At 40.3% G+C, this 21,172-nt stretch overlaps 1 protein-coding gene across 2 annotated transcripts in view; it reads left to right on the top strand.

The window, feature by feature from the left end:
- The window catches only part of KIT (KIT proto-oncogene, receptor tyrosine kinase), a 102,606-nt gene that overhangs the window by 71,878 nt on the left and 9,556 nt on the right, over window positions 1-21,172 (top strand). Inside the window, exons 8-16 of one of the 2 annotated variants that reach the window (XM_036764368.1) lie at window positions 7,909-8,023; window positions 9,710-9,891; window positions 14,283-14,389; window positions 14,499-14,625; window positions 14,971-15,075; window positions 15,162-15,272; window positions 16,267-16,417; window positions 18,527-18,615; window positions 19,391-19,518. In XM_036764368.1, coding sequence (XP_036620263.1) covers window positions 7,909-8,023; window positions 9,710-9,891; window positions 14,283-14,389; window positions 14,499-14,625; window positions 14,971-15,075; window positions 15,162-15,272; window positions 16,267-16,417; window positions 18,527-18,615; window positions 19,391-19,518 — 1,115 coding nt within the window. Of the gene's footprint in view, window positions 1-7,908; window positions 8,024-9,709; window positions 9,904-14,282; window positions 14,390-14,498; window positions 14,626-14,970; window positions 15,076-15,161; window positions 15,273-16,266; window positions 16,418-18,526; window positions 18,616-19,390; window positions 19,519-21,172 lie in introns of both variants that reach the window. The other variant, XM_036764366.1, reaches the window with a different exon arrangement.

Genomic DNA, 21,172 nt, shown 5'->3' with positions numbered 1-21,172 from the left:
TCAGGTTTAAAAGCCTTAATTAAATTATATGGGGTAAATTAATAGCTTAAATTATTTTGAAGTCATAAATGAATTTCTCTTCATTTTTGGGGTATCCCCCTCCCTCACACCCAAGTCTTTGACAGTGGAAGTAAGGCAGGATGATGAAGAGATGGAGAATTAATGAACCCAACACTCATCCTTGGGGTCACATAAGATATCATAAATGTTGAGTTAGATTGGATTCCAAAATGGTATTAAATTAACTCTTCCCAAAGCCACTGATTTCATTCCGTTTATGGCTAGCTGTTATAGAGGCTTTGACACAATTTGAGGAAATGCTAAATAATGTATTATTTCTGAATCACTACACCATATAATTAACATCCTGTCTGGTGTTAGTGATTATTTATAGATCATAAAGTATACTGAAGCAGCCAAAGCGATAAATTGCCCAGAATGAGGCCATTTGATGAGAAAATTTCCTGTGCCCCTCAAACCCCTCACAAAACCTGATCTGCTTTTACTTATTTTTGCCAACGGTAAATTCAGGTAAAGGATGGTTTAAATGATTTTAGGAAGAAGGCTCTCAGGGTAAAGTTATTCTTCTTTCCTAGTGAACACCACCCCAAGAATGGTTAAAAGCACAGTCCACTCATTCTTAACCTTTTCTGTATTAGACACCTCTGGCAGTCTGGTGACGCCTATGGATCCCTTCTCAGAATGATGTTTAAAATTTATAAAATAAAATGTAAAGGGTTATAAAGGAAACCAATTATTGAAATGCAGTTATTATCCAAGTTTATTGACATTCCCTCTGCCACCCCTCTTCCAGAGCCCTAGGTTAAGAGCCACTAATAGAGTTGGCCATTCGTGTACCGGCATCTGTAGACCCATAAGTAAAATAAATGTATGAATTTTTCTTAAAGCCTAGTCTGTGCCCTTTATATTTCATTAGAAATTTCTGGAAACGTTTCCCTCCTTCCCTTTTCAACTTTAAATAGGACACCATACCCCACCCCCACCATGTAACAAAGAAAACTTTCTGCAAAAGCATTGGATATATTGACTAAGTCTGACAGTCTGTATATATAATCTGTCATTTCTTTGCTGAGAGAAGGGGTTGTGATTTATTAACTGTTCTTGGATTCCCCTATTAGTTTTTAATTTGCTTAAGACCCTGCCTTCCTTCTAGTAATCTTATGATTGACACCCTTGTAGTAATTGTGTATAATGTTCTTTAGTTTCTGCTTATTTCATCCTCCATCAGTTCATACCAATCTTCTCAAGTTCCTCTTCATCCTGCATTCAAAATTGACTTCATAGTAATAGCACTCCACTTCTTCATCTACCAGAGTTTATTCAGCTCTCTCTCCCCAACTGATTGTCACCACTCGATTTCCATCCAGTTCTTTGCTACTGTAAAAAATCATGCATAAGATTTCAATCTGTCCACCAGCCATCCCTACCATCCTTTTGGCAAAGAGCCTGAGATTCTGATGCGGGTCTGGGAATGTTTGGATAACTGACTATTGAGACTCTGAAGTGGCAAGCAGCTCTTGTAATTACTGAGACCATAGATGTGACAAGAAAATAAAGGAGCATTTAGAAGTGGTTAGCCATCACAAGAATTTTAGTGCTAGAAGAGATGGAAGGGATAAGCTCTTCCAGTCTCCCTTCTCCCTTATTTTTACAGATGAAGAAACGGAGGCCATCAAACATGAAGAGACTTGCCTAAGGTCACACAGCTTATCACTGCCAGTTACATACGCTAGTACTCTTTCTGCAATGTAACACAATCCTGGAGGATGCACAATAAAGTCAGGCCTTTTCTTCATTTAATAGTATTAGTTTAACTCATAGATCTTTAAGGTTTACAGACAGCTTTGCCTGTATATCTCATTGGATCCCTTGTAACAACTCTGTGATATGGGCGATGGATCTCAGAGCTGGAGAACAACTGTAATCATTTGGTTGACAAGTATTTATTAAGAGCCCTCTATGTTCCAGGGCCATGCTAGGTAGGTTCTGAGATAGATATTCTCTCTTTTATAAAGTAGCTTATTATTATTCCGTTGGGAAAGATGGCACACATATATGTAAGCATATATGGGATAAAGCTATGCAGAATAAATGTGAAATAAAAATTAAGATAGTTAATAAGGGAGGATATCAGTGGTTAGGAGGTTTAGGAAGGGCATTGTGTAGGTAGCTGCTTAGGCATTTTGTGGAAGGAAGTTAAGGATTCTGGGAAGCAAATGTGAAGAAAGGAGTATGTGCCAAGCTTGGGGGACAGCCAGTAAAAAAAGGCATGGAATTGGAGGTGTGGGTGAGGAATAGAGACCAGTCTGGCCAAATACTAGGGATTCTCTAGTCTGATCTCGTCAGGCCCAAAGAAAGTCAGTATTTTATCCATCAACAAACAACTGCTCAGTCATCTTGTAGTCATTCAAAGCCTTGGGCTGTCTCTGTCCAGGTCGAGGGGAGGTGATGGTGGTGGTAATGATTTGACTTGACTAGCCCAACCTGGCTCCTATCTTCCTTCCTGAAGACTGGGAAAAGAAAGTTCTTAACACCAAAATCCTAGAGTGTTAAATGGCTCATCATCAGTGGGAAAGGACCATGGAGCCTTTCTATCTGACCTAAAACCTCCCCTATCAGAATGTGTGCTCCTGCAGATCAGGGGATATCTTTTCTGTTTGTATGCCAAGCACTTAGTGCACTGTGCTTTGTGCCTAAGTCAACACTTTATAAATTTCATTTATTCGCTGGCAGAGCTGGAATTGGAGCTCAGACTTCTTTTTTTTTTTTTTTGACTCAGACTCCTTCTCCTCCACCATTTGCAGAGGGATCTAGTTCAACACTAACAATATAAATGGAAATTTTGGCAAAGCTAAGATTGAGTGGGTAATAGGCCTCTGGTTTTGAGTATTTCGTATCACAGCTCTTCCCCAACCCCATTTCCTGAAGGGGGGACGTCGCCAGCTAATGACTTTTTTTTTTATTACAAGTTTATACCCATTGGCTACAAGAGTAATTTCATGATCTTATATCTATCGGAAATTTAACAGCGTGTGCCCAGCTCATCTACTATGGTACCACCACAGACACCTCACCATGGTCACTGGCTCTCTGAGTACAGCTTGTCCCATGTTACCACATTCGCGTTCTATTTTATTTGGAGACTAGAGGAACTTCTTCGGTTCCTATAAGAAGATTCACCTCAATTAGGAGATGGTTTCTTTTGTAAATGACCTGAATTCTGGGAAGCGCCCCTACTAGCCAGGAAATGAGCTATGGTTTGAGGTATATTTTGTATGAGTTTTGAAATATCACTTACTGGAATTTGAAAGCAAATTACCATTCTAATTTACAATGTTTAGAAAGAGTGATGCCTCAAGTAATTTTTTAAAATGTTATTTTTTAGTAAATATGCTATTTATCTGCTCCTGAGCACTGTTGATTTTACTAATTGTGGTTCAAGTGATGATGACATTTTTTTCTTAGTCCACAAGCAAAGGAGACTTTTTATTATTTATTTGGAGACCCTGATTTGGAAGACCATGGGTTTTAAATCCCTCCATACTACCTAATATGATCTTGGGTGAAATCACTTCACCTTGATTGTCCTCTGATTGCTTCTCTGAAATGAGCTGGTAGATCAAAGGGTAAGGTCTCTGAGGTCTCTTCCTACTTGAAATCTCCGATTCTGTGTTCCTTGTACCCCCCTTTTTATAATCTTTGAAGGTAAGGAATATATATAAACACCTATCAATGATTGGCCAAGATGAGAATTGGTACTCCTATGAGCTCTGGCTAAGAGAAAGTGGCTGTGTATATGTGTGTGATTAGGATGGTCCTAGTGGTAGGGAGGCTAAAGGTCTTCCAGATCCTGCAGGGACCTATTAGTTGGTTAGCTCTAATTTAATATTTTTTACATGACTGTCATTTCTAAATGTGTCCTTCCCCTTCCAACCAACTTCTCAACCATTTTCCAACCATTCTTTAAAACAAAAAATAAGAAAGACTGAGAAAATAGTGGCTTGGTAAAACCAACCAAGACATCAACAAGGCCTGACGGTGAATGCAGTATTTCACACTCAGTCTTCCATCTCTGCACAAAAAAGGAAAGAGATACATTGTCTCATCTCTTCTCCCAGACCAAGCTTGTCTATTGTAATTACAATGTCTGGGGTTTTTTTTTTTAATTGAATGTTTTTTTTAATTGAATGTCAGTGTGTATATTGTGTTCTTGGTTCTGCTTACTTTACACGGCATCAGTTGATAGCAGTCTTCCTGTCCTTCTCCGAGTTCATCATGTTAATTGTTCCTTTCTAGCGAAGATTTTTGCCATACCCTGATCAGTCTTTGGCAAAACTTGGAAATGAAGTCAGAGATAGAAAGAAAGACCCCATCTGTACCAAAACATTGACAACAAAACTTTTCATAGTAGGAAAGAATTGGAAACAAAGTAGATGTTCTCAAAGTCTCTTTGATTTGTATTTATCTTATTGTTAGGGAATTGAAGGTATTTTTCAAATTCAATGAATAGTTTTTAGTTCTTAAAAACGGTTTATTCATATCCTTTGACCATTTAGCCACTGGGCCCCCAATTTGGTCTTAAATGTTTTCTCTGATTATGGTAACTGAACAATTATCAGAATCTCCTCTTAGTCAAAGAGAATGTTTGCAGTATCACCAGTCTTCCTGGTAATGTGGTCAGTTTTGTGGTTTAAGGAGGAATATTGAAAACTGCCTGCAAAAGTTGATCAGTGTTGTTGACAGGTGTAGGATGACTCAGTCTTCCATGCTGAAGAGGGCAATGTGCACTGCCTTTCCACAGTGCCATTTTTATCTCTATAGGAATTATATTGATCAGTAAGCATTTATGAAATGCCTCCTCTGTGTCAAGAACTGTGTAAGTGCTGGGAAACAAAGACAAAAGTTGAAATAATCTCTGCTTTCAAGAGCTACTTAAACACCCTGTCTACATCTCCAACTTCTTCTCTTTATCCCTGTTAGAATAAAAGTCCCTTTTTGACCCTTGCACATTATAGAATACCTAGGAAATCACATCTCAGATTTGTTCTCTGTAGTCTTTCAAACGATCCCGTCTGTGCCTTTTAAAAAAGAAATGCATATTTAATTGATTATAGTGCATTGAGAGAAGACTTATAGTCTGCAGAGAAACTTAGCTTTTCATTTTTTAAGACATTATACTTAGCTCATTCTGATTATGTGAGACATTTTCATACAGTCCATACTAGGGTAGTTGCATATACTAGGAAACTACCATTGTGGTGGCCTTTCTTTGGGGACTTGAGTGATTGTTACTGTGGATGAGGTTTACGACAGAGCAGCCACACACCAAACCACCTACAGGGAATAGTGTTTTCACCAGGTTCCAGTGTGTTAGCACCATGGCCTACTTTCATCCCAATTATATTGTTGGCTGTGATAATTAAATGAAACTTGCCAGATGGATGCATGCATGGTGTGCCGCTTTGTCTTCTTGCTCTATTTGTGAAGGCTGGCATAGACTTTCAATACTTGAGTGTGCCTACCTTCTGATTGCTTGAGAGTACGTGTGTGTGTGTGTGTGTGTGTGTGTGTGTGTGTGTGTGTTTCACTTCACAGGGCTGCCCACCAGCAGCATCAAGCTTAAATGATAGGGTGGTGTGCTCACCATGTGCCAAGACATATTGCCTTGGGGGAGGCGTGTTGCAGGAGTCATCCTACAAAGAAATTGTCATTTTCTTAGTGTGTCTGCCCTTTCAGGAAATAAACTTCCAAAGATTAAAATCTCAATCTTTTTTCCTCTGGTCACACATTTTCTATCAGTTGCTAGCAACATTGTAATATTGCAAATCCAGGATATGCTGTTTGTTTAAATAATATTGCAATGGCCATCCATAATGTGTGGAACTAAAATGACATACCTGCCCTCTTTTAAAATAACAGCTTTCAGATGTTGAAAAATACTATTTCAAGCCACATAAGAAATGGCTAGCTTAGGAGACATAGGAGTGCTCTGTTGAATAGGGAGCTTCAGTTTATCATCATCATTAATGTTAGTCCACATGTAAATATTGTTTCAAGACCTACACAGTGCTTATAGTAGTCTTGTGAGTTAACATTTTGTGGTTTTGTTTCTTCTATTATGGATTTGTGATTTTTGCTGTTGGAGGCAAGTTTTCTAGACCAATAACTCATCTGAAATATGATAATCCTGGTGTAGATGGAAAAGGAACAAGATTTAGAGGATTAAAAGAACAAGCTTTGTAGTCAGGAAAACCCAGATTCAAGTTCTGCTTTGATCCAAGTTTGATGGAGGTCAAGGCACTGACTCAGTGCCCTCAGGCGATCCTGTGAATCAGAATTCCAGCTCATTGGAGTTTTGAGAGCTGGAAGGTATGCCTGGGGTTATCTTGTTCCAAGTGATGTCAGAAAGGAATCTCCCTACTCTAGGAGGGGTCATCTAGCCTTTGCTTGAAAGCCATCACTATTGGGGTAGCCCACTGCTTCTTGAAACAGACTGTTCCATTCCTGCAGAACTCTAAACCAGGAGGTTGTTTTTGTTTTTGTTTTTTTTCCTGATATTAAGCCTAAATTTACTTTTATGTAGCTTCTCCTCATTGCTCTATCTATGCCATTTAGGGCCAAACAGAACCAGGTCTAATCTATCTTCTCCAAGACCACCCTTTAGATCCTTAAACAGGGGCTATGGGTACTCCCTCAGTAAATGGCCTTTCTGTAGAGGGGGTAGGACTTACCACACCACAAGTCCCCCACTCTCATTAAATAACAGGTACTGGCAAAACCTTATCTCCTCAAACCAACAAACAAACAAAACCCAGACTGATAATTACTTAGTTAATTGGATTGTTCTGAGGAAAACACTTTATTTGAATCTCTAAGGAGGAATTTCAGCATTTTCCAGACTTCATTGTCATTGTTAAAATGTGCCATTTCAAAGTAGTCTCTTTAGTAGAACAAACCAGCTTTTTACTTGAACCACTGACCTACTCATCTCTTGGTTAAGAGAGTGTCTATATGTGGAATAAAATATGAAGTGGGAAATTCCCTCTCTACCATATGTTCTTCCCCATTACAGTGCTTACTTGAATATTTTAATATTAAAGATAGTAGGCTCTAGAAAGGGACCTTACAGACCATCTTGTGTTTATAGAGGAAAATGACCCAAGGGATAAAAGGCTCTTCTTCAGCCCTTTCTATTCCCTTGGGAATATAGGAATCCTGCCCTGACGAAGAACCCCTTTTTATTCAGAAGTGAGTTTCGGAAGGGATTTGGGCGGGTCCTTCAACTTCCATGAGTCTTGGTTTGCCCATCTGGAAAATGACGGGGCTCCAGGAGAAGATAGTCTCTGTGGTCTCTGCTCATTCTGGATCTGTGATTTGAGGGGTCTTCATGGTTATTTAATCTAGTATCCCAACCAAAGTAGCAATTCATTTCTACAGCGTTTATATCAGATGTTCATCCAGCCTCTACTTGAACATTTCCAATGATGTGGACCTCACTACCTCATTAGTTAGGTGGCTTGTTCAATTGCTGAATAGCTCTAACTTTTTAGAATAGGTTACCTTTTATTGAGCTATAATATGTCTACCTGTAACTTCAGCTTCTTGATTCTCTTGGAGCAATGATGTCTAATAATAACAAGAAGTAATAACTCTGTTTAGTTCATCATTAGCCCCGTTTCATAGGTGAAGAAATTGAGATCCAGAGAGGTAGTGTTTTACCCAGAGTCACATAGCTGTTCTGTGTCACAGCTCAGGTCTTCTGACCCTGTTCTATTGCCAAGATCCTTTCGAGTTCTGAGAACCCCTGATAACCAAGGAAGGGGACCTTGAGCGAATGAACATTTGAAGCCTGAAGTCTGAATTGTGACTATTTTTCTTCTCTTACAGCAAAGCCAGAGATTCTTACATCTGACAGACTCATGAATGGCCTGCTCCAGTGCGTGGCAGCAGGGTTTCCCAAACCTACAATAGACTGGTATTTTTGTCCAGGAACTGAGCAGAGGTGAGATGATTTATTTCTGGCACTACTTTAAATTCGAAAGAAACAGCTACTGTTCAGTTGAATTCTGGGTACATTTACACATACACATACACAAAATCTTTGATTTTTCTTTTTGTTGGAGTAGCTTTTTGATTGGAGTGGAGGGGGTGGATAATTGCTGTGTTTTCCTTGGTAGATACTAATTTTGCAATTCTGTTTCCAGAAAAATGATTACTGAATGACTTCTCTATTTTGGTGGTTATCTTTTTGGATTTATCATGCAATTTCTAGCCTGCAGGTAGATAAAGCAATTTTCCAGGGCACAGTAATTAGATTTCCATCTTATACACAGGGGGTAATGTGTGTGGGAAATGTGGCTGGAGTGATCATGAAAAAATTACCTCAGAAGTTAATTACCAAGTTGCCAAAAAGTAATGATCATGCAATTACAAGCATACATACGGTATTTGTAAGCTGGATATTAAAAAGACTGTCCTCCCCTTGATTGGCTACGCAGAGCATTAACAGAGCACACACAATATTTTTGTTGTTCTTATTGGGGCGGGGGTCGGGGATTCTTATTTGCCTCATTCTTTGCTTATCCCTTAGGGCAGTTAGGTGGTGTAGTGCATGGGGCACTGGGTGAGGAAACCGGGGAGACTCATCCTCCTGAGTTCAAATTCAGTCTCAGACACTTACTAGCTGCGTGACCCTGGGCAAGTCACTTATCCCTGTTTGTCTCATTTTCCTTATCTGTAAAATGAGCCGGAGAAGGAAATGGCAAACCATTCCGGTATCTTTGCCAAGAAAATGCCAACTATGGGGTCATAGAGAGTCAGGTGTGACTGAAAATGATTGAACAGCAACAAAACCACTTGTACCTTAAACTGATTTTTCATAGTATCTGAAGGCTAACAGATGAATTGGTTGCTGCTTTATCCAACAAATAGTGTTTTACAATTAGGTTCAAAGCACAGTTGGACATGATTGGAGTAGGTAAAAATGGTAATTTTGTGATTTGAGAAATTGGGGGAGGGGGAATATATGTTTACAGTGGAGGAAACTGAATCCCAGAAAAGTGAAGTCTTAGAGATTTAGTGTAGCAGATGTTGAGATGTCTTTTAACCTAGATACTGAAAGAGCTTTTATGGTTCCATACTATATTTGGGGAGCTATCTCATTCCTCTCCCCTTCACCCACTTAGGTAGTAGTGAATGGTTTGGCAGAGTTTTAAGACCCTTAGAGAGTACTTTGCTCAGGTAGTTACTGGTTATCCCAGCATTGTTGTAATAAGGAAACCTTACAATGACTCTCACCTGGTCATTGATATGAGGGGAGGGGAGGTATTCTCTTCAGTGATGCCCTTCTGAGGCATTATTGGAAGGTAGACCAGACTACAGGGTGGATAAGCCACAGGAGAGAGAGGTATCTCCAGCCTTGAGTATTAAATACTTAAAATTAAAAATTGAGAGTTCTCCTAGTAGGTGCCCCCCATTAACAGATCTTCATAATTATGCAATATCCTTCGTGGAATAAATGCTTATTTCAGAATTAGTTGCTGTTGGGGAGGGGGGAAGGAATAAATGAGGGAGCTTATATTGAGATGTTAAATCTTCTAATGTAGATTAGAAACATTCTTTAAGGAGGGATGCATGCTAGATCTTTTTTTTTTTTAATGCAGTAAGAATCATTGTTAATTGCTTCTAGGTGTTCAACATCTGTTCTGCCAATGGATGTGAAGACAAATTCATCCATGCTGCCACCCTTTGGAAAAATAGTGGTTGAAAGCACCATTGATTCCAGTGCATTTAGATACAATGGCACTGTTGAGTGTAAGGCTTCCAATGATGTTGGCAAGAGTTCAGCCTTTTTTAACTTTGCTATTAAAGGTAACATTAAAGGTATATTTCTTTTTAATGCAATTTAAGGGGATATTTAGTCTCTTCCACCATGTCCCTCATGATTTAAGCACATTTCATCCTTCATTATTTTTATCATAGTATCATACTGTATGATCTGAACGATGTTAAAATTCATTTCACAACAGTTCAGCTCATTTTATGTATTTCGTGAAACGTCACCATACCATTGGGAATTTAAAAATTAATGTTGACTGCCCATTTTCACTCCTGCACATCTGAGTAAAATTGTATTTTGTTCCCCTGCCTAGCAAGACTTTTAGTGGAGGGAGGAAAGAGTAGAAGAATATAAGCGGTCACCATTGAATATCCCATATAATGATGGTTATGAAAACATGAGTAACTCCTTAATACTGGTCTGTTGTTTTTCAGTTACAACAAACATTTATTGATCACCTAATGTGTGCAGAGCCCTCCTAGGTGCTGGGAGAGTTACAAAGATTAAAAAAGACAAGGCCCCTGCCTTCATGGAACTCATAGTTTAATAGAAGTTTATGATATAACAAATATGTGTGGTTAAAAAAAGTCGTATATGATGAGATGCACATCAGATGTGCAAATCAGGTGCCATATTATGCACCAAGAGGAAGGTAGGAGGAAAGATCGTTCCTGACCTGGAGTAGGAGGTGACTGCAAGAGGTTATAGAGCAGGCAGTATTTTAGCATGAGACCTGGAAGGAGAGGCAAGCTTTCAATGAAGCAGAGACAGTTGAGGGAAGAGTGACATTCCAAGCCCATGAGAATCAGACTAGGTGATTGTTCTGTTTATTTTAAGTGTTAGATTGTGTCAAAACAGTTCCTTTTTTTATGCTGTCATGTTAACCACTTTTAAAAAATATAAAATGTGGTTCATACAGTGTCTCTGTATCTGAAACAGACAGGCATCTCAGGAGTTACTTAGAAAAATTCTCACTTAAAAAGGAGACCTGAAAATGTTTTCCATCCTAGTTCCTTGTTTGCTAAGTTGGCAAAGACTAATGTGTCCCCCCCAATTCCCCACCCCCCAAAAAAAGTGTTCAGTCTTTGAGTAATGGGAGGGAAGATTCTTACGTTGTGAGGCCTCGCTGATTCTTGACCAAGACCTTGAAAAGAATTTAAGAAAGGAAGCTATGACACATACATTTCTTGATAAAGCCTTAGCACCCAAACTTTATACAAGTGGAAAGAACTCTTTAAAAAAAAAAAGTAGTGTAGAAAAAGTAATCAAGGTTATCCCCCTCCTCATTCAGAGTATTAGGAGAACACAACTTTTCTCAGAAAGTAGTCTTGTTGAAGGGACTTTTGGAAGTCTAGAAAGGGAACCTTGAGTAAGTACCAACAAAAATAAGATGATTGGAATGAGTGGTTGGTTGTTGCTGGAGGAAATTAGATTGATTTGATCTGCCACAGATTGATGCCAGCTCAAATGGCCCCTCCCCATTGCCTTGACCTCTTTTTATTCATATCTTATTGACCATTCAGTTTCTGGTATCAGCTGCTCTGAGGCTTTTCTCTCTCCTCAAGCCTCGAAATCTCCAGTCTTTGCCTCACACTTAACCTCCTGCATGACTGTCTCCTAAGATGTGCACTGCTCTCTAAGGAAGGTGCTTTCTTCTTGAACGGGGACTGGATGGAAGCAAGCCCCACTGTGCCATGATTGAGATAATCTGTGCCAGACAGAATGTGATCTCAGGGTTCTTGTCATTCCTTCCTCCGCACCGGCATATGCTTTGTGAGGGGCATTAGCAACCAAATTACCAACTGAGAAAGATGCCCATTAACTGGCATGACTCTCTAGGGCAGGGATTCTTAACCTGGGGTCCATGAATTAAAAATTTGGTGGGGGGAGAACTATATTTTAATATAATAATTTCCTTCATAATCCTATGCTTTTTATTTTCTGCACTTAAAGGTATTATTCTGAGGAACCCCAGAAAGGTTAAGAACCCTATATTCCTCCCAGCCTTTGCATTTCCTCTCTGTTCTACATAGTTTTAACCCCAACCACTGACTCCCCTGTCTTGTCCTGCTCTATTCAGTTATTCCAAATCCTTCTGGTCCCATGCCAATTCCTCAGGGATGCCCTTGAATGAATTTCTACTTCTCCTCTTTGCCCTCTCCCAGCTTGCCCTCCACTCATGACAGCCAGAAATTGTTCTTTTCCATCAGGCCTTTCAGATTGGTAAGAGTTATGTGTGGAGGGAAGCCTTCCCTTACTCTGGCTCTGTCCCAGTCTCCTGAAAGACTCTTGCCTGGGAGGATTGGAGATCCTCTGTCATGAACCTCCTTCAACTCTTTCCACCGTGTTTCCACCATGTCTTTGCTCATCTAGTGCTTTCTTGTAGTCTGGCAGGAATGGGTAGTTCTTTTTGCCAAGGCTAATTGCTCTATGCATCCCCTTTGATTTCATTCTCTTCCATGCTCACTGATGTTTCTGATATCACCTTCTATTAACACCCCCCCACACACACACCCTCTCTCATGTACCATTTTCTGTATGTTGCCTCCCCCTATAAAATGTGAGCTCCTTGAGAGAAGAGACCTTGTTTTTACCTTTCAATAGTGATGGCACCTAGTAAGTGTGTAATAAATGCTTGTTATCTTTTATCCTGTGCTGTGTCTTTTTCCTCTCCTCAGTCAGCAACCATGCTGGGTTGGGGAACCACCTTTACCTCACCCAGCTCCCCTTCCAGCCTTCTGTGTCTCTTTACTGCCAAACCAGAGGGGAGTAGACAACATTTCTTGCCTCTATCTCACCGCTCACCTCAGCTCTCATCAATCTGACAAGTTTCCCCAAAGGCCATTGGAAATTTCATTACTGTGAAACCCAGTGGCCTTTTTTTTCTGTTCTCATCCTTGTGCTTCTGGTAGCATTTGGTTCACCTGCTGTATCTTGATACAGCTTCTTTTCCCTTGACTTCTGTATCTATAATGCTGCACTCATGGTTTCCCTCTTCCTCTCCAGCTGTTCCTTCTCCTCTTCTTTCTGGCTTATTGCCCTCTTCTCTATTTCCTGTACATTCTCATGGCCTCATCTGCTCCCATGCCTTCAGTTCTCATCTCTGTGATGGTGACTCCAAATCTTTATCTCTATCCCCAACCTCTTCCCTGAGCTTCTTTATCTCCAGCTGCTTCTTCTTCTCTACCTGGATGCCATGCCTGTAGCCCACATACCTAAAAGGAAACTTGTCCTCCCTCCACAACCTGCCCTTTTTCTTAATGTCTCTAACTGGGTTACTAGATCTACCATGCTTCCCTTACCTCGGATGTGGTCCTCTCCCTTTTTTGTGCAAAGCGAGTGGCCAAGTTCTTTCAGTTTTTTTTTGTTTTGTTTTGTTTTTTGCTTTTTGGCAGGGCAATTGGGGTTAAGTGACTTGCCCAAGGTCACACAGCTAGTAAACGTGTCAAGTGTCTGAGGCCGGATTTGAACTCAGGTCCTCCTGACTCCAGGGCCAGTGTTCTACTCACTGCACCACCTAGCTGCCCCCAAGTTCTTTCAGTTTTGCCCTTGAGATAGCTTTTGCATTCAACTCTTCTGGTCTACACTTAAAACTATCCTAGCTGTCACCAACTTTGCTTTTCTTTCCTAAACTCTTATGGAAGCCTCCTAACAGGTCTTCTTGCTTCTAGTCTATCCACACTTCAATATATCTTTTACAAGACAATGTTCCTAATGCAGTGCTCTGATCACTTCTCTCCTCTCTCTACTTAGAAACCTTTAGTAGCTCCCCATTGTTTATTGGATAAAGCATTCCTTCTCCACCCCAAATTGTGGCATCAAAGACTCTTTACATTTGACTTCAATACACTTTTCCAGCCATACCTCCATACATTCTAGATTGCCACCATATTGAAGTATTCCCTAGCTTCCATCCTTGTCCTGCCCTTTGTCCCCTCAGCCTTTACTCTAGCTGTCTCCCATACCTGGAATTGATGGATTTTCCTCCATCCCCCATCTTGTTAAAGTCTTCCTTTTCTTTCAAGGCCCAACTCCAATGCCGTTCCCTTCTCCCCTGACACCCCTCCATGCTCCACCTGAAAGGGCTCTCATCTACTATATTTCATCACACTTTGGCTATCCCTGTCCTTGCAGTCAACCATTGTCCCCCATGATCTCCCATGTCTCTTAGCTGCTAGTGTTTGCCTTCTCCGGTTGGATGGCGAGCTCCTTGAGAAGAGATTCTGTGTTCTGTCTGTCTTTGTCTCCCGGCACCTAGCTTAGTGCCTTGCTCACAGGAATAAATGTTTGTTGAATTGATTAAAGCAGGGCCTGCCAGACCGAGCTTTAGATCCTGTTGTCACTTGCAGTAATCCATGGGGGAAGAGGAGATTTGATGATTGTTTCTGGGCTACAATTCTACTGTGCTCTCTCTCCCTTTTAGAACAAATCACTTCGCACACACTATTCACACCTTTACTGATTGGCTTTGTGGTAGCAGCAGGACTGATGTGCGTCATCGTAATAATTCTAACCTACAAGTATTTCCAGGTAACTTTCAGTTTTTTTCTCATTTAGAGGATAATGGCTGAAATCCTAACATCAGAGGGTGATGTTTCTCTCTCTGGGTAATGCGTTCCTCCTCTTTCTTCCCCAACAGAAACCCATGTACGAAGTTCAGTGGAAAGTCGTGGAAGAGATAAATGGGAACAACTATGTTTACATAGACCCAACACAACTTCCTTATGATCACAAATGGGAGTTTCCCAGAAACAGGCTGAGTTTTGGTCAGTGAGAAACAGGGGCTTTCCATGTAACCTTTCTGTGGACTCTTAAAAGTGAATTTGGGGAAATCACACTTCCTTTGTTTCATTCTACCTGAAATCATGGCTCTGTTTTCTCAATTAGAATTTTAAGACCATAAAAAGAGTCTGATTTGAAATGGATGTTAAAGGGGGAAAATTGTAATCAAAGTTGCTGCTTTATTTGTTTATACCTTTTCCTCCCTCCCTCCCTTCCTTCCTCCTTTATTTCTTCCTTCATCACGTCTTTCTTTCTTTACCTTATTCACTTTAAAGACACATATCATGCATCTGAGAGTAAAAGTACCTCCTCCATTGGGTTTGTTACAGGGAAAACACTTGGTGCAGGAGCTTTTGGGAAAGTGGTTGAGGCTACTGCCTATGGCTTGTTTAAATCGGATGCTGCAATGACCGTTGCTGTGAAGATGCTGAAACGTAAGTGTCCTGGGGAATCGGATGAGCAGCAGCAGCATCATTCCACTATACACGTAACTTGCTAAATAAGATGTTTCTAATTCCAGCAAGTGCCCATTTAACTGAACGAGAAGCTCTAATGTCTGAACTGAAGGTCCTGAGTTACCTCGGTAACCACATGAATATAGTGAATCTTCTTGGAGCGTGCACTATTGGAGGTAACATTTAGAAACCCATTACTCACTGCCTAATTAGCAAAGGGAGGGGAACTTTGTGACCAGAGCATTTGATGAAAGTTCCTCATGAGGCATTACACTATTCTTTTTATCTCGTTAGAGCTTTGCTTTGGAGAATTACAAAATAATCAATTTTTTAAAAGAATCTTAGCCTGATGGGTTTGGAGGTAGCTTTGAATATAGCCTCCTTATTCTGAGAGACCTACTGAATTCCAGAGTTGGAATGGGTCTAGGCAGCAACAGAGCTCAGCCTACCTGGTTAGAAAATATACACCACCTGGAGTATAAGAACAAAACATGTTTAAGGTGACTGAGGTCTGGACAGATTCATAGAAAAGTGGGGGTTTTTTTAACAGAGTTATGAATTGTCGAGAAGTAGTTAGTCGTAGCTTGTTGATAAAGAGCTGAAGTGACATAGTCATAAAATTGAAATACCTTTATTAGCGAGGAACACTCATTGCCCAGGTAACAGTTCAGCCCTGCTCCAGCATTTCCAGGTTCCTAAAATTCCACCCCACTTCGGTCTTGTCTCAGCAGGCTGTTCCACGTGAGCAGTTTTTATTATTGCACCAGAGGATGTTCCCTTCATTTCCATCACATTACAGACAGAGTGCCACACTTTGTGGTAAACAGAAGTGAATCAAAGGGATTAATGTTGGAAGCCTGATAATACTATAACATTTGAAAGAAATAACTTCCGTCAGGATGTGAGCAAAACCGAGCAGATGCATTGAGCCCCAGACACAGGCGAAAAACAGCCACTCGTTTCGTTCTTTACCCTGTGTGGTGGTGCCATTCAGTAAGAACTGCTAATGGATGTTATTTGGTTTGGACAAGAGGCATTAAAAATCAAACTGTTTGGCATGAACAGCCTTGAGCCCTCCCCAATCATATCTGATTTATTTGCGTGTTTAGCAGTAAGGCTATCCTACAAACTTAGCTCCTTCCAACTCTCTCTTTCTCTCTCTGCCTGTAGGGCCCACATTGGTCATTACAGAATATTGTTGCTATGGTGATCTTTTGAATTTTTTGAGAAGAAAGCGGGATTCATTTATTTGCTCAAAGCATGAAGATCACGCAGAAGCAGCGCTTTATAAGAATCTTCTTCAGTCAAAGGAGTCTTCGTGGTAAGGCTGATTTACATAAGTAGTACATAGGAGACATAGGGGGTCATGAGAGCTGGCAACCAAGGCTGTTTTTTTTTTTTTAATGAGCTGAGGTAGACTTAAGGTGCAGAACCCAAGGTAATAAATCCTTTCAATGGATGGTATTTAAGTGGGTCTGGAAAATAATCCAAATTACTTGATGCCTAGAAAAATATATACATGCATCTATTTAAAATTGTTTGGTGTTTTCTTCCCCTGCATTCTCGATTTTCCCAAGTTTTAGACTTAGTTGAATGAATTTTATGCCTCTTCCTTCTTATACTAGTTCCTTTCCATAATGTTGTCTCTGCTGCCATCAGCTTATTTGTCACTAGTTTGGTATAGGCTCTGTATTGTTGAACACAAATACCGCAACCACCTTCTAACTGGAAAGGGGACCTCAGTCACTTAGTCCATGAACCACATGCCTATTGAAAGGTGTTCAGTCAAGATATGTTACCTCTGCTTTTCTGCACACAGCCATGGTGCTAATGAATATATGGACATGAAACCAGGCATTTCTTAGGTTGTCACAATAAATTCCTTAAAATCTTATGTTAGAAAAGCAAAAAGCTCTGGTTTCCATCCTGAAAGCATCTCTCTCTACTGTTTGACTTTACCCCACTGCAACCCTGAAATTTTTTTTTTAATGTCCTTTGCCTTTCTTGCTTATATACCATCTAAACACAATTCTTTTTCTTCCATACCTAACCTATCTTGAGAATGACTATCCTGCTTCCCTTATACCTAGACCCAACTAATTTTTGTCCCATTGGTTCCTTCATACATTTTATAGTAAAGAGCTTCCATTCCTCTTGAGGGAGGGCCGTGTGCCTTACTGACATAATAAACTTCCTTCGTGCCATAATCACTTTTCCCTTCCATATGCAACTCTTCATCTTTACTACTTAGCACATCCATGAAGGTTTTCCTCACTTAATCAGCCTGGTTTGAGTTGTTTCAGTAATTCTGGTTGTATATCAGCAGGCGTCTCTAAATGTGTCATCTTTCATAGTGTTCATGACATGTTTGTGTATGTGTTCCCTGAAGGAAGGTCTGTTCTAATTCTTGTGTAACTTATTCAGCCAGTTCGGATCAAAGAGCATGGGTACAACTACTATTTTCCAGGTACTCTGTTGGGCTCTGGTGATGTAGTTATAAAAATGAAAAAGCTCTTACCCCCGATGAGCTTATGTTCTCTGGTACCCAAAGTATCCATCTTGGGTGTGTTGCTACTACCTTCTGCATATAGTGAACATTCTTGTGACGTCTGTTGACATTTTATTTGGTTTCAAGACTTTTAAGAAATAAATACACCTGTGAAATGGCCTCACACTAAAGTTTTTGACATCCGGTATTTCATTCCAAGTGAAATTTCCTTTAACAAAATACAGCAAAGTGCCCCCAAGATGCAGTAGAGGACAAACTTACCCTTCAACCTTGTTTCCAGAGTACATGTTATTTGTGAGAAAGGGTGAACATTTGCTAATTTCTGAAGCTCTGACATATACTCTTTTTAATGGGAGAACAGGGAGAGGAAATCTAATATGTTAGCCTAAATTTTTTTGCTCCTTTCTAATGTACTTTGTGCTTTGGGATCCCATATGGGACTGGAAGCACCAGAATACTGTGCAGAAGACTGTTGTCATGGTGTTTCCATGCAAATCAGAAGCAGGAAGTACTAGAAATCTTGAAGAGTCTCCAGCCAAATGTTGCAGATTCGAGAGGTCCAGATGGTTCAGAAAATCATCCAAATTATTGGTGTTTATCTAAACCAAACTCAATTTTTGGACTCTTCCATCAATATCTATATGTTAACAATCACTGTACTTCCTCATGTCATGGTTCAAAAGCTCCTAGTCTCTTTTCTTTTTTTCTTCCTTGGTAATACAGTTTTACAGAGTTTATGATGTTTCTAATTACTTCTTTTAAATACGCACAGTCTAGAAAAGAAATGCTCCTAAGCTCAGCCCTATATTGTTGAACACCAATACTGAAACCACCTTCTAACTGGAAAGGGGACCTCAGTCACCACATGTCTCTCAGAAGGTATTCAGTCAAGATGGGTTAACTCTGCTTTTCTGTACACAGCGATGGTGCTAACGAATATATGGACATGAAACCAGGCGTTTCTTATGTTGTCCCAACAAAAGCTGAGAAAAGGAGATCCGCGAGAGTAGGTGGGTAAATATCTGGCCTGGCCGTAGCAATTTCTTAGTAATGAAAGCTGAAAGGAATCTTTGGAGTCTCTGTCCTCTGTCCCTCATTTTATAGATGAGGAAACTCGAGATCTAAATAAGTTAAGTGACTTGCCCAAGGCAACTACAAATCTAGAACCTTCTCTATCAGGACATGCCCTGTCACCAATCAAAGCAACTTGTTGGCAAGGAACGTTTTAATATCAAATTATCCCAGTTGGTGAATATCCTCACTGGCAGTGGGAATGAGCTAGAGGGGAGGTCAAAATGAGATCAGCTCTACAAAGGTAAAGTGTCCGTGCATATCTCTGTATGGGTGACTGCATTTTCAAGGATCTGAGGGTTATTCATATCAGTGTTCCCCTTTGTTAGCCCAGGGTGTTGAAAGTGAACTCTCTTCCTTTTTGGAGGTTATAGATAAGACATTGGATTTTTCTGATATTAACATTTTTTGCCTTGCTTAAAAATAATATTTAGAAGTGTATCTCATTGGGTTTTCCCACTCTGCCCCCTCCCCTAAACCCATTGTTAGGTCCTCAGATCCTAGACAGCTGCTGACCCTTAGTCCTGCCTGTCTGTGCCTTTTGGCATTCAGTAATTCAGTAGTAAGATCTTAGGAAGGCTAAATAAACCACAAAGTCTCATTCAAAGACCTGTGGAGACACCGAAAAGCCCTCCTTTACTGTCCTTATCTTGAGTTTCAGTTACTTACCTATTTGAGGCAATCTTAAAGATTCTTCCACTTCTCGTTGAATAGGCTCGTACATAGAGAGAGACGTGACGACCGCCATCATGGAAGATGATGAACTGGCTTTGGACATCGAAGACCTATTGAGTTTCTCTTACCAGGTGGCAAAGGGCATGAGTTTCCTTGCTTCTAAGAATGTAAGTGGAAGTTGGCTCCAGAAAAGCCGAAATCTTTTCAGCTATGTACCTCTTTATGGACCTTTTTGAGAGTCTGGTAAAGCCTGTGATCCTTTCTCAAAATAGTGCTTTTAAACGAATAAAATAAAATACATAGGATTCTAAAGGAGACCAATCATACCAAAATACTGTTGTCGAAAAAAATTTTTTTTTAAAAGATCATGGGCCCTAGGTGAAGAAGCCCCAATCTCGAGCCACAGTATAATGAAGAGTGTTACTCTGAAGGGTGGTAACCTAAAGCAGTCGAGAATTTGTTAAATTCTCATGTCTTAGCTGCTTTTTATAATTGCCTTTCCAGTTCATACAACCCTGTCCAGATTGCTTTTCCATGAGTCTTCACAGGAGATGAACTGATTAAATTTCTCCTTTAGTTTTTAGAATAGAGACTCTCCCCGTGAAAGAAATTAAAATATCATTTGTCAAAGTACAAGGCTTGAGCTAAAACCCCCTCTGCCGTTGCATGAAAGTCACCTTAGATTAAACGTGTTGCTGAGGAGGGGTGATGCTTCTTCTGTTTAATTTCCAGTGGCTAGTGGAAGTGAAACTGAATAAAAAGTCCAAGCCATGGTTTTAGAACTGGAAGGAGCCTAAGAAGCTCTCTAATCTTCCCCTCCCCCATTTCACAGATGAAAAAACTGAGGCCCAGAGAGACAGACGTAGCTTGCTCAAAGTCATACAGGCCTGAAACTCAGGTGCTCTTCTCCTCTTGTACAAAGTTGTTTCTGGAGTATAAGTATAGTGTTGGGATATGAGGCACTGCATGCCCACTCATATTTTTATATGAATTTTAAGTGGGATGGAGACTTTTTGGTGATTGACATTCTGAGGGGGCTTGCCCAGTCATATCTTGAACTTGATGGAGACTTCTTTCTGGAAATTGTAGAATTAAATTTTCGTATGTGCCCATTGAATTGTTGAGCTTGCCAAAATGTGTGCCTATCCTTAGTTGGTGTGCTGTACTGCTATTACTTGGAGGTCAAAGTTAATTCAGAGATCTAATGGTTAACAGAAAGGTTTAGCATTACCGTTTGTCCTTCCATTCTGGAAGAGGACCGTGACATCAGGGAGGTGATGCCATGACATGCAAATGAATTGGATTTAAGTGAGGCAGGGCTGTGCCTGACTTTGTCCTCCAGAGCCATCTGGGTCCAGTGGCCTGATAAGGATCAGGACAACTGGAGATGACCCAGGATATAGTAGGGGAACTTGGCCTTTTCAAGCTAAGGTCTTTAACAGATATCAGTTTGACTGAGGCAGAACCCATTCAGTGATTAAAGCTTAATAAGAAATGAGGCAAAGAATGGCCTCTTTAAAAAAAAAAATAGATCTGGAAGGGAAAGACCCTCCAGGTTTCTGGCCAAAAGAGAAACAATTGTTAAATCCATTCATTCTGAACCAGTGAGTCCCAAAAAGTAGGGCTTGGCCTGGGACCTATTGTTGTCCAATCGATGAGAACCAGAGTGATTTGAGGTTAAGGCTGGTCTTTAAGAAAAAAAAAATTCAGAGATTAAAATTGTATTCCTTCCTTTTGGGCAGAGCACCTGCAGATAAGGGTGTCATACCCTATGTGGCAAAGAAAGATAGATAAACACACAGACACACACAGATGATGGAT

Source organism: Trichosurus vulpecula, chromosome 6, assembly GCF_011100635.1.
Source record: "Trichosurus vulpecula isolate mTriVul1 chromosome 6, mTriVul1.pri, whole genome shotgun sequence".
Classification (NCBI taxonomy): Eukaryota; Metazoa; Chordata; class Mammalia; order Diprotodontia; family Phalangeridae; genus Trichosurus; species Trichosurus vulpecula.
Note: the sequence above shows the minus strand (reverse complement) of the source record. Positions and strands in the feature narration are given on the sequence as shown.